This window comes from Haemaphysalis longicornis, unplaced genomic scaffold (genome assembly GCF_048455015.1).
Source record: "Haemaphysalis longicornis isolate Haplotype H1 unplaced genomic scaffold, Haemaphysalis longicornis Haplotype H1 scaffold_7, whole genome shotgun sequence".
In the NCBI taxonomy this organism is placed as follows: domain Eukaryota; kingdom Metazoa; phylum Arthropoda; class Arachnida; order Ixodida; family Ixodidae; genus Haemaphysalis; species Haemaphysalis longicornis.
In genome coordinates, this window is record NW_027526422.1 from 117,712,490 (window position 1) to 117,725,430 (window position 12,941).

The 12,941-nt window shown below is 44.3% G+C and overlaps 1 protein-coding gene across 1 annotated transcript; it reads left to right on the top strand.

Annotated features, from left to right (window-relative positions):
• Window positions 1-4,976: 4,976 nt before the first annotated feature.
• Window positions 4,977-11,057, top strand: LOC144146868 (uncharacterized). The gene is made up of 5 exons (XM_077678828.1): window positions 4,977-5,146; window positions 5,373-5,506; window positions 7,652-7,719; window positions 8,870-8,953; window positions 10,718-11,057. Exons 1-5 carry the CDS (start codon window positions 5,045-5,047, stop codon window positions 11,002-11,004), a joined length of 675 nt encoding a protein of 224 aa, XP_077534954.1. The 5' UTR covers window positions 4,977-5,044; the 3' UTR covers window positions 11,005-11,057.
• Window positions 11,058-12,941: the final 1,884 nt, after the last annotated feature.

Consider the following 12,941-nt stretch of genomic DNA (forward strand, 5'->3'; position numbering starts at 1 on the left):
AAATTTGTTGAAGGCCAGTACGGAGCAATTCTTTTGAATTGAATGGAGAGTTGTCGCAGAAAAGCCCCTTACCTCACATATAGTCCCTATCGGAAGGTGCATTTTGGAAGGTCAGGAATGTTCTCAATGCTCGAGCTTGCAAGCCTTCCAGAACCGTCATGTTTGTCCTGGGCGCAGCATGTAATCCGTAAGGCTATATCGCAAGAGGCCTACGAAGAGCGATTTTTATAGTCGCAAGTTTTCTGACACTGAGCAGTCCCAGGTGCATCCTGTCATCATGCGTGAACGAACAAAAGCAGACGCTCCTTTAGCCACCTGATATGGGGAGCCCAGGACAGCAAATGGTCAAATGTAATGACTAGAAATTTGTGATTGCAAACGTAGGGTGTCTGCACGCAATATATCTCCAGTGGGTATCCAGATACATCGCGCTTGGTGAATGCCGTGGCAGCGCACACCTCGGGAGACAGAAGCAGCCCCAAGATGCAGAGGTATTTTTCTATGGCGAACAGAGCCTTCCGTGCTTTTACTCGTTTCTTTCTGTGATTTCTGTCCAAAGCCCAGATGCAGATGTCGGTGGCATACAGCGAGATGTGAACTCGCTGACGTAGTGGTTGTGTGATGCAGATGAGGCATATATTGAACAATGTCGGGCTCACAACACCACCTTCAGAGAGACCTCGCTTGATCGCACACTAGAGTTCCAGTGCGTGTGCTACAAAAACGTGGCTGTCCCAAAGATCGCACCCTTCCTGAATACGGCCAGAAAGAGCTGTTTCTTATTAAATTGGCGTGCGCCGAGAAACAGAAACAGCCACACCGAACACGAGTAGGCCACTGCCTCACGCAGAGTAAGAGCCACTTGACACGGGGGTTAACAGGGAGCTCCTGGCGAGGGCGAGTGAGCGGAACGAGCTTTGTACTTTTCAGCGGGCTGGCAGGGGGGGGGGGGGGGCTGAATAACATCAAGAAAAGGTAAAACTAGGAGCTTGACTTGACATTTTAAGAGTACAGCTGTTTATCTCGACCTTGGTTTGTTGGCGTGAGCAAAAAATACCAAAGGAAAGCTCCCCCGACACGAGGTACCTGGCACGAGGTCTGCTGAGTAAGTTTAGGAAACAATACTGAGCGCATGCGAGCGTCCGCCTCATGCGAAGCTTCCGGTGTTATCGAGGCTTGTGCGCTCATTTGTCCCACGTGAGGAGCTTCTGCCAAGTCGTCGTCATCTTCGGCGCGGCGTCCGCGTGGTGTGCCGGCTGCTACAGGTCTCCCCCCGTAGTGGTGGAGGCGATTGTGTTGCCCCCTTACCTTTTTGTTGGTTGAGCTTGGAAATTCCGGGGCAGGTCGTTAAGACGCGAAAGCCGTGAGTGTGTCGGAAGGAGGCAACGTAAGGGGGCTTGACTCAGTCGGCAGCGACGACGTCTTGGCTGTGGTAATTGTCGATCGTAGCTCTCCTGCGTTACCGCTCGCCGTACGAGGAATGCGCATAGCGTACTGGTCCCTCTCTCACGGGATCCACTGTCAGTGTGGGAAAAAGCTATGCCGACCACCAGCTCTGCTGCTTGTCCAGCCTTGCACCACTAGTGCATGCTGCCCCAATTTTTAAAAAATTCTTAGCCTCCGAATGATTTATTTGTTGATCACTTCAGACACCCTTCAATGCTTGCTGGTTTTTCACAAACACGTTGCATATGGCGACGAAGCCTTTTGGTGGGCACAAATCAACTTTAGGTTCTTTAAAAAACTGCGAGACATTGGACGTTGCTGGTTAGTTAAACCGGTGTAATCATTACCTCGAAGATTAGAATGTTTACTAAACAATGACTGGTGTCTTATCACTCAAAGAGATGCATTACCGCGAAAGGCATTGCATAATATTGTAATATCGGGTTTAGAGTCTCAGAACATATTTTGAAGCTAGTTGATTGAGTCGTGGTACAGATTCATCAATTTCTATCAACGGATTACGTGTCGATTATTGTGATTATCGGTACTTGCCGATAGATGTGATTACGTCACGACACACATTCACCAGCTGAATTTGCTGTAATCGCGTGAAAATATTTGTACGTAATGACCATTACTTTTAATATGTCCAATATGTTCTTTTTATGGTCAGTAATGATCATTATCTACTCAACAAGTGTCATGAATGGTGAGTGTCATGGTCGGGAAACTTACTCCCCTTCTGCTCGCTGTTGACATAACATACTTTTAGAACAATGTGAGGTAAATCCGACAACGAAAACGGTCTTACTTCGCATTTACTGAGACGTAAAATATTTTGATCTAATTACTTATCATCAAGTGGATCAACAAGAACACAGACAACAACGATATTTAGAGCCGATTTGTTTAAAAGGAAACAAAACCTTCACTTCTGCCAGTTAATGCGTATCGAATTGTACTCTCAAACCACTTAAAGGGACACTGAAGTGATTTGTAAACATTGCGGTATTACTAGCGCAAATTGTAGTCCGAAGTCGATCGGCCATGTGTCAACCACTCTGAGTGCATTTACACGAATTTATTTAGTAGAAAGATCAATTTTAAAATGCTGTACTCCTGTTTGCATCGTCGCCCAGTTTCTCTGGCGCTTTCGTGTGACGTCAGGAGGTGATGACGTGGCTTGGCTGCACGACTGCACGGCTCGCCGACCTTCTGACAGAGTCAGTCGGCCCAGCGTTTAGTCCGCCGGCCACCGACGGGTCGTCGCAATTCGTTCGCTTAGTTGAAACTAAGCCCCCACACGTTTGTGAACGGACGAATGTGCGTTTGTTTACTTTGTTAGTTTTTACAATGTATCATGCTCCAAGTTCAGGTCGTTCCACAGAAGCGCTGCACAAGCACACATGCGATGCTTCGCTGACTGGTACGCTAGTAGAAAAATCTAAGCCCACTTGAAGGTGGGAGATCAGTGAGCAAAGTCAATATAAGTACTAAGAAAATAAAAACTGAAACTTTTACTGTACAGCCTAAATTTAGGAAGCAGGAATGAACAAGCACAGCGGTCAGCGGCGCGACCACACATCTGCGAAATCTTTTTCTTATAAAGAATGCAATTCCTAGACGTGAGATATTGTAGAGATTCGGGGGACGCTTGCTGCACGAGCGCTTTACAAAAATAGTCACCTAAGCTGCTTGAAATGCTAGAACTAAACAAAAGAGTAAACTGGCTATACATTATATATAATATAGGTTTCGAAGAACTACGGCGCTGGCCCGTGGCCGAGTGGTCTGGAGCGCTAGATATGTTATTTTGCAAGTCGCAAGTTCGATTCCCCAAGGTCGCATTCTTTTTTTTTGTAAGTTGATTTTTTTCGTTCTCGAGTGTGGTAACCCAGCAATAGTGGCGGGGGACAATCCCACGGGCTGGACACGTGTCGGATGAGAGTGAAGATGTGGCGCGACATGATCGAGATTAGAACATGGCGGACTCAGATGGACTCGGTGTGCGCAGCCGGATCGGCTGAGGAGTGGACCTTGGTGGAACAGGACTCCCAGTAAAGGTGTGGTTTTAGGGGGCACGGGGTCTTTATGCGGAACCGCGGCCGGGTGCAAGAACCACGTTACCACAGCTGGCTGACTTCACCATTGAGTTCACCATTTTCGGGCCGTAACGTTCACTGCTCCACGAGCGAGTTCGCAGAACGCGCGCCTACTCTCACAGACGCGCTAGCGAGTTCTTGTTGGGGTGCTGTTGCCGTAAGCACCCACTGCTTGCAGGCAGTGGGCACAGACCAGAATAACGAGAACCTTTGCCTGGTGCGAACACGCTTTCTACAATACAGGCTTTAGTGAGGCACGCTCCAAATATGGGGGAACAGCGCATGGCATTGGAGCCTCTGCGGTGAGGCGGAGGGCGTCCATCCACTGCATAGGCCTCGGCTAGTGATTGCTGCGATTCCAAGCTGTCCTAGAAGGCGTCTCTTAGGCACTTTAGAGCTGACAAGATGGCAGTAGCGCGTTATGGCGATTATTGAGATAGCGCAAAATGCCAACCAACGATAACGTCAGATGGCAAGCCTGTTGTTTCACAGAACCGAAAATTGTTTGAATTCTATCCTTTGACTTCGTCCAATCACGGTGCACCTCATCCCGACGTCAAAGCCTTTAGTTGGTGCTGCCGACGCCGACGGAACACGGTAGTTTTTTTTTCTTTCGGGCGTTATAAAATACTTACCGACTTATCAACCGGATACACGATGAAAAGTGTGTAATTGCAGCCAGTCTACGCAGTGCAAGCAAAAACGGGCGCTTTACAAATTCATTTCAGTGTCCCGTTAAAGCAAGAAAAAGGGCGCTTCATTTCCAACAACTGCTAGATCTACTCGACGCTGCTCTTCATTAAGATTCAGGTGTTTTGTGATTCGTGGTTTGTTTAGCGTCCATTGGTTAACATTTGCGAAGGCGGCAGGTCCATGTACGGCTTTTTGGTGCCATTTCGTGGGGCCAACCACTGAGGACGGCAACGTTAACTTCAGCCACAACCAAACAGTTTTCTATAGTGGCGCAAAGCGCGTTTACACGTCACATTTCTTGAGGTATAACATTTTGGAAGATATACTCCAGAGGTGCGTATGCAGGGACTTTACTGCAGTTAGACCCAGGTAGAAAATGTTCTTTCTTCGAATAAAACAATACATGCAAAAAAATTTCTTTTCTCGATTTTTAAAATAGGCTGATAGAGAAACTCTCTGTGTAAAAAAACAGGCTGCTCAATTTTATTCAAATTTAGTTCTGAATTCCATTTCATGCCCAGTAGGTTACATGAGATGTACGAGAGGCAAACAGAGAAATTCATTAGAAATAGAACTGGCTATCCGATGGACAATGCATATCTAAATAAACATCGCAACATAAAACAAAACGGAATACAATAAGACAAGTGGCCGCTGCGTTCGTGTTACATAATCATCTCTTTTTTCTGTTTGTTACTTGTGCAAGCTTGGGGAAGGTCTTCTATAAAAGCGGTGGGGCAGAGTGACTAAGCACCTCGAAGTCTTTCCTCCCCTCTAAGTTCTGGTCGCATTGACGAAAAAGAATGTCGGTTTCATTGGCATCCCTTGGGTGTCTGCTCCTGGCTGCATCGGCTAGCGCCTACGTGTGCAGCGATTTCACCAGTGCGCAATGCAGTGCTTCAACTGTAAGTATTACGAGTGCAACGCATTCTTTTTACCGTGGACTGCGGAAAGAAATTGTTCATGTGGAGCGACAAGCATAATATGAAGATAAAGGCCTAATTATAACACTTGTGGGTACCCATGTTTTTTTTTAATTTATGCATCAGAGGAAGGGCTTAGGCGTAATTTTTCTCATTGAGTCATTACTCTGAAAAATTTCCGCCACTAATTTGCGGGAGTATTTTGCAGGTGTTCGCGACGATCAGGAACAGCTACCTGGTGGCCTCCACTGGCGAAGCCCCGCAACTTACCGTACCCACGTACCTTACCCGCATTAGCGGAATTCATCAGGGCTACGTGCGCCTATTTATCCGGTCGCACGGGTAAGAATAGGGTTATTATAGGATATTTGTGTTGTTTGTTGTTTGCTGGTCTAATATTGCTAATTTGTCCTAATATATTTATACCGCCAGATTTTCTGAGTTACACCTATTGGAACTCTTCCGTAACCACTAGGAAGCATGCATAGATACTTTGAGTTGATATTATCTACGGCCTAAATCCACCGATTGAAATTGAGTTGTATGCTCTTCACATTGGCGCAGCATGGTAGGATTTATCTTCTCCATAAGCTGTCATCTCGAAGTACCTAGATGGTAAAGCGCACGTCCTCCAATTTTGTGGCCTTTCTTATCCGTCAATCGCTGCGACGTAGGTTTTTTAACAAAAATAAAAACAATCGTGAAATAGTTGCCATTTAGAAGTTGACCAAGAACGAAATATTGGGGCCTAATACAGGCAAAATGGCGGCCGTAATCAACATATATGGTTTTTCTCTACCTTGAGCTGTATACAAAAAGAGAACAACAAAGTTGTCACATGTTGTGAGTGTTGCAATTGTATGACTATATTTTCTGAAGACGGCTTCTTAGACTTTAATTGCGGAGGACGTGAATATTGGAAATTTGACGTGGAAAGAAAAATGAACACACATCAAATGATACTACGTGCTGATATTGCGATCTTTATGTATATGTTCCGAAAAGACTACTAGGTTTAAGGGGTGAAGTTGGAGGCTACAATCTGAGAGGCGGTTTCCTGGCACCAAACTCGAAGTAGGGAGTGAGCTTTAGTATAAAAAATTGATAGCGTCATTACAGAATTCAGGGTTGATACGATGCAATCGCTGATTTAAATTCGTGGTTCTTATGTTGAGAAATATCGCCTTGCATCACAAAAAATATGGGGCTCAAATACCATCAAGGAGATTGCTTTGTCCTAGGTAACCCTTTTATGTTTTTTTCTTAGACCTTTTCCGCAATAGGCAGCAGTAAACAATTTTGCGTGTCTCGCAAGGATAACAAGGTCCCCGCCGGTATTTTGAGGACACCAAAACAGAATACTTGAGCAGATGTTTAATACTCACCCAAGAAAAGTAAAGCCCGCTGCAGCTCAACGCAGCACACCATCGGTGACGCATTTAGCATTGTGCCAATCGCATTCGAGTGATACCAAAAGTATGTGCCAAATTTAAATAAACATATAGAGTACATACTATGGTATGCTTACCCACTGATATTTTTAAACAATCACTTTTTTTACTCACCACCGCATATCCAACAGTACTACGGTATAGATGGTGTATAGACGAGGTGCAGAGAATCAATTATGATGCGTGTAGTTTAGACGCCAGAAACTGGAATCGCGTTTCATTTCGGAGGTCCTCTAATTTTGAGTTTCAAATAAAATAGTTAGCTAAAACGCAACGTCAAGGAGGAGGCAGAATGGCCGCTTGGTTAAATAGAAAATGAGGCAAGGCTATGATAGGGTTTGCGTACGGATACCGGCGATTGTCATCGAATCCACTGTTTATCCAGGCTCCCGTGTCCGCGCCGTCTACTTCGTCGCTCTGGATAGAACAAAGGCAACTTGGCGTGTGGACGACGATATTTCTATCAAAACAGGCTGCTTACCAGGCGTCCTCCCTTGCTTCGTGTTCGCTGTGAACATCTTTTGTCGCCGCGTTCCAACTACCGCGTAAAGGTCGCCCTCTCTCACTTGCCTCCAAACTGTCAACAGCTATTAGTGGCTTCTTTTTTTCAACCGAAAAATACCTGGCATAATCATCGTGCGAATGCAGGAGTGCCCTGGAAGCCGTAACCTAAAGCAGGGAGAACGTTGAGAAAGTGGTGACTAGGATACTCTGTCGGACGTTATCACTTTTAAACGGTGTAAACCGTATTAGTAACATTCATAACTGTACGCAGCATAAGCAGTGCCCCTCTAGATTTCTCATATACAGTCGGTACATGCTATCAATTTGGGCCTTCCCTCTGCATCAAATGTTTCTCGATACAAAGAATACGCGAAGGACACTTGGGGGAACTGCTGTTGTCCCTTTTTGTTCCGCATGGTGGCCTTACCATTTCAAACGAACAAACACACAATTCGTTGGCGACTCGGTTAAACTATATAACGGCGGCGCGTTGAAGTGAACTTCATGGATATCTTCGATTTTTTTTTCACAGCGACCAGGACACCTGTACTGTCAAGTTTACTGGGCGCCCTGACCACTACGTCCTACAATACGGCAGCGGTACGTGAACCGTGGCAAAATATTGTGATGTACAAACTAAATTGCAGACACGCATTGACAAGCGTACTTCTTACATAGAATTGTTCGGGCTGTTCAGCCGACTTACTGAATACCCGCCCCGTTATTATGATACGAAGACAGTTGAGAAAGGATCAGAAAATTTGAAGGCGCAGCTTATCTGTTTCGTGCGTCGAAAAACATATTTTTAAGGAGCGCTTCCAACAAAGAGCTACCATAAGAGTTTTACTCGTACATTTATACTTAAACATTTGTAATATAGGTTTATAGGGGCATCGTTCTAGCGATTTCTTTTAGCGTGCATAGTAATGACTTAAAACGTTGCTTGTATTTCCGTATTTTCCGCTCAACATAGCTAAACTTTGTCACACTAAACCAAATTCTGCAAAATTGAAGCCCTTAAAGATCATGTGCATCTACAAAAAAATCTAGAAGAAGTAGATTTTCGCAGCATTTTTTTTCCACTACTCGGGCAAGACTGCTACGCAGACTACTAATTTAAACCACTAAGAACACAACCAAAAAGATCACTACGAACAGTACCTTAATTTCTAACACTAAATACGCTGCTGTTACCTGCTGAACGCATATGTTTACTGGGTGGCATGGTTATTCTTAGAATTTTCGTCCGCCCACAATAACTGACAGCTAAAACTACTGAATGCATTTTGCTTGCTAGCGTGGTTAATCGTTGGATGTTTTATTCCCTACACCAGAGTAAGCCATAGCATTCGTTGAAACAGTAATACGACTTTGAATGCAGTGGCCATAAACGCAGTTATCATCAGGTGAGCTGCTCTCTCGACTGCTCCGGACTTGTTATAATACCTACTGCCGTTAGGGTATTCAGATAAGCAGTTCAGATAAGCAGTATTCAGATAAGCAGGGTATTCAGATAAGCAGATAAGATTGGCCGTGCTCAGGCAATCAGGCAGTTAACATCGCTTCGAGGAAGCTGTTATAATAATGAGGAGTATTCGGACTAAGCGCAATCCTAGCAAGGATCTATTTACTCTTCTTTGCAGCAAAGTATCTCTCTCAGAAATAAATGCAAGTTCAATTTTCAACTGCCTGCTCTTTTAATTAAAAGGCAACTTTGGCATGCGGTATAGTAACTCTTTTTTCGTTTCAGACCCTTACACCGTGCACGCCCTTCGAGTTCCCTTCGCTGAGTACAACAACTGCTGGGTGGCCCAGTTCGACGATGACCGCTTCGGTGAGACTTTAGTCAATAAGGTGTATGATATTAAAGAAAACCGCGGCTGGTGTTCACGTAGCGATTCAGTAGATCTTAACAACACTGTTTAGGCAAAGCACCCTGCGGGAAAAAAAAGCACAGTGTGTTGCAAAATATCCCAACGGCGAAATAGTATAGCGGCCAATGTAGTATGTGCCAGTCTGGGTCTGCCTCAACGCTGTTCATTATACGGCCCTTAAGAGTTATGCGAAGACGCTCATAAAAAGATAAAAAAACCGCGCACTTGCATTATGGACAACACATTGTCGCCAGCAGTTAGCTACATAACCACTACAGAGGTGTAGGGACAGGTATAAAACGAATACGCGAACACGGCATTTGATGCCTGATAACAGGCCTTAACGGTACACGTAAGTATAGTGGTGAATTGAAGCCGCGGAAGGTGCCAGAGCTGGCACAATGTGTTAAATCGCTGTTTAGGTCCTTGTAGGAGTTCCTTTTTGTACCTGTATTAAAGATTGGATTTGTACGCAATATTCGTTTTGTTTATGGGACAGACGTACTCTAAAATTCTGACTTCTGTAAACCACGAGAGACATAAGAATGACAAAGAAAAAAACAGCGTTTGCATGCACCAAACCAGATCTATGTCGTATTGTAAATTGGTAATAAATTATGCACCTTCACTAATAGCTTATTATAGTTCTATTGGAATTGCCTATGTAAAACATTTTTGCAGGTTGTATATTGAAGGCAATGCAATTATTCGCTTTTTTATATTTCATGAAATACAAGACTTCGTGTACAAATTTGCGACAGCTGTCGCGACGTATTATTCCTCGTAATCCGGAATATGCAGCTCGTGTATAAGTTGTTACCAAAAGCTTCATGGCCACGCTTGCTAAACTATGGTGGCTCTAATACTTAGCGCTTACGTTGCGTTACTGTAGCGCTTACGGTACGTTTACGTTTGCGCTTCCGACCTCTCTAGCACGGCAATTCTGGGTGCGCTTGAAAGGTACCCCATGGGAAGCTGTCGAAATGAGATGTGTGAGGTGGGAGTGAGCGGGTACACATGTTTTTATACAGACCGAGGTATTTTAAAAATCTTGTAATGCGCTTGTGCACTGATAGTTTATGAACAAGAAAGATTGCTCTGGTGTAATGGCCGAATCATTGAAAAAAATTATTACTTGATTTAAAAGTGGAGTAAAGAGGGTAGTGGACTTGAGGTCTTCACAGAAAATCGAAAGCGTCTAGTTAAGATCAGCTACATTTTATTAAATTTTACTTGTTAATTTTTTAGTTACATCTTCGAAGTGTCAACGTTTTATAATGTTCTTTCTCGTAATAAAAAATCATGCAAATCATAGTGTAAACTTTTTTGGCGCAATACATTGCCTCATTTGAAAGTTAATCTTCTATGCGTAGTCAGTTGGATTATGATGGGAATATTTATTGTCGTGGCGCAACGCATGCGTTCACAATTTGAAGAAAATGCCTCGCTTGTATAGAGCATACCACAGGGAAAAATCAGGAACGGTTTTCTTATATTTTGGCAGAGTAAGCTCTTTAAAATCATAGGTTAGTATTTTCTCCGTATTGAGGATTTTGTAACCGCAAAAAATCGTGACAGCCCAAGAACTTTACCCTGTCAAACGAAAATTTCAATCCTTACACCTTCAGCACACCTTTTTTTGTGAAAACGTGTTTCCCTTTTGTGCGGGTTACAATTTTAGTATGTACCGATGCGGGATAATAACAAGCGCAATGTATCTGCAGGTTGCCGTCTCTGGGTGAGACAAAATGCCCATCCTCGTATTGTCAACCGTTGCTTGCGAGGACTCGCTAGGGTGTGCCCAGGACCTCTGTACACCGCCTGGAACAGACAGTGCCTGCGTGGCTGCAGCTCTCGCTGGAACCAGCTTCCTTGGGGCGTTGGCTTCCAGCAACAGCCAAACCGAATCTCTTGGGGCTTTAGCTACCAGCAACTGCCAAGCCAAATCTCTTGGGGATTTGGTGGACAGCAGCAGGACCAGCAGGACCAACAGAGCAAGCTTCTTGCATAACTTTCATCCGAGCAACGATTTGAACATCATTAAAAATTGTATTCACTCTCCAATATAGCATGTCTTTATATTACACATACACATAAGTATATAGACCATATTGTCACGAAGACAAGGACGACGCAGTTGTCTTGAAGGAGAAACAAGTTTATTGGAGCGAACTTGTGCTCCCCTAACAACTCAAAAGAATACAGAGGGGGCGAAGCAGCGGTCAACAAAGTGACTAGCACAGGCGAGTGTCGTCGAATGAATGCCGCGGCGCCGGCTTTGCAGGCTTTTATCTTTCGGCGCGAGTGTGTCTGGAAACGTCGATTCACATCCAGAACATTGCAGATCACAGAAGATTATTCTGGGCTAGTGACGTCAGGGCGAGACAGTCTGCTTATCTGGATGTGATAGCCCGTGCGGCATAAAAGTAAACAATGTAAGACGCGCTGCCTTTGGAACGCAGATAACAGAGCCAGGCGAGGCTTGGCAGTAAAACCAATCAATAAATAAAAAAACCCATACATGCTTCGCGGCAATATAAAAAAAGATATAAAGTGTTCCAGTATAATAAGTGGAGACCGCTTACTCGCCGTCTATTGCAGGGTAAATAGACGGTGGAGTAAATAGGGTAAATTACGATCCAACTACGAGACCGCCCACCTAATTTAGGCAGTTTATAGGAAACAGACCGGTATATTGGAGGCAAAGTAGACGTATCAGGCTTGAGCTGAAGCAGCAAAGAAGAAAGTGTGCGCTATGACGAGGTAAAAATCAACAGATTCCGCAAATGCCTGTGGGTTGTTCGCATCATGGAATGAGTAAGCTGTAAACAAAATCACTCGTTAAAAATGTGTTACTGCTCAATGTTGATTCAGGAAAACAGGAATATTTAGGTCACACAAGCTGGGGTAGCCAAAACGTTTCTTAATATAGGTAAACTCTGCAGCCAGCCACTTTGTTGAAGCTCAACATGCGCGTCTCTGTCCCACGCGTTTTCAACAATAATATAGCCACGAATACAATGTATGTGGTGCCAGGATTTTCAGGTAATAAAAGACATCATCAAAGCAATACACAGCGACATACAGAGTTATACAGTTTTGAAATGATAATAGGATTTTCATCAGTTATCTAGAACTATAAGCCAACGTCCCCTCATGCGTTTCAAACTCGCCTGCAGCCTTAACATCTTTTGCATAAATTGGTTGATCAATGTTAAGTCAAAAAAGGATATTTTCGTCTAATCAAGTACGCTAGATTGCCTTGAAAATATTTATTCTATTCCGAATTCTTTCCGAATAGTCTAAACCTTGCGAACCCCTACCGTGAATATTTGGTCCACCAACAAGGCATATTGCATGCACAGAACACATCTACTTTAGACGGGCAATGTTTCAAAAGACGGGACACCAAACAAAAAAATGTTCGGTTGGACTTAAGTATTTTTACAGGTATACATGGCAGGATAAAGAACTTATTCATAATGATTGCATGAACTGTAATCTCTCAGAATAGGAGTCGTTGTGTAATTCATGGTTGACGTCGTAGGAGCCGTGGAGATATTATTCATGTAATGTGGGGCGACATCGTTCGTACCCAGCGCAGTTGCGCAGCAAGGATCCAGGGGTGCGTAGCATAATACTGAGGCGGCCATTGTGAGACCCCAGCGTATCAGACCAGCGATTGATCCGGTTTGCGTTTGCTAGTCCCTGGTGCATCCTGGAAACCGCATCAGGGTCCAGTTGACGTCTCTCAGTGTAAAGAACGGGGCCTACTACTCATTTTGTTTCACTCAGGAATCGCCGGGCCACGCCCTTGATCCGTAGAATTTGAATCTTGCGTCGGGAGCTCGGCCTAATCTTGTTCTTTTCTGTAATGATTCTGTCCTCCCTCTTGGTCTTCATCTTCGCATGAACATGACAGCCTTCTTGCGCGGAATGCCACAGTAT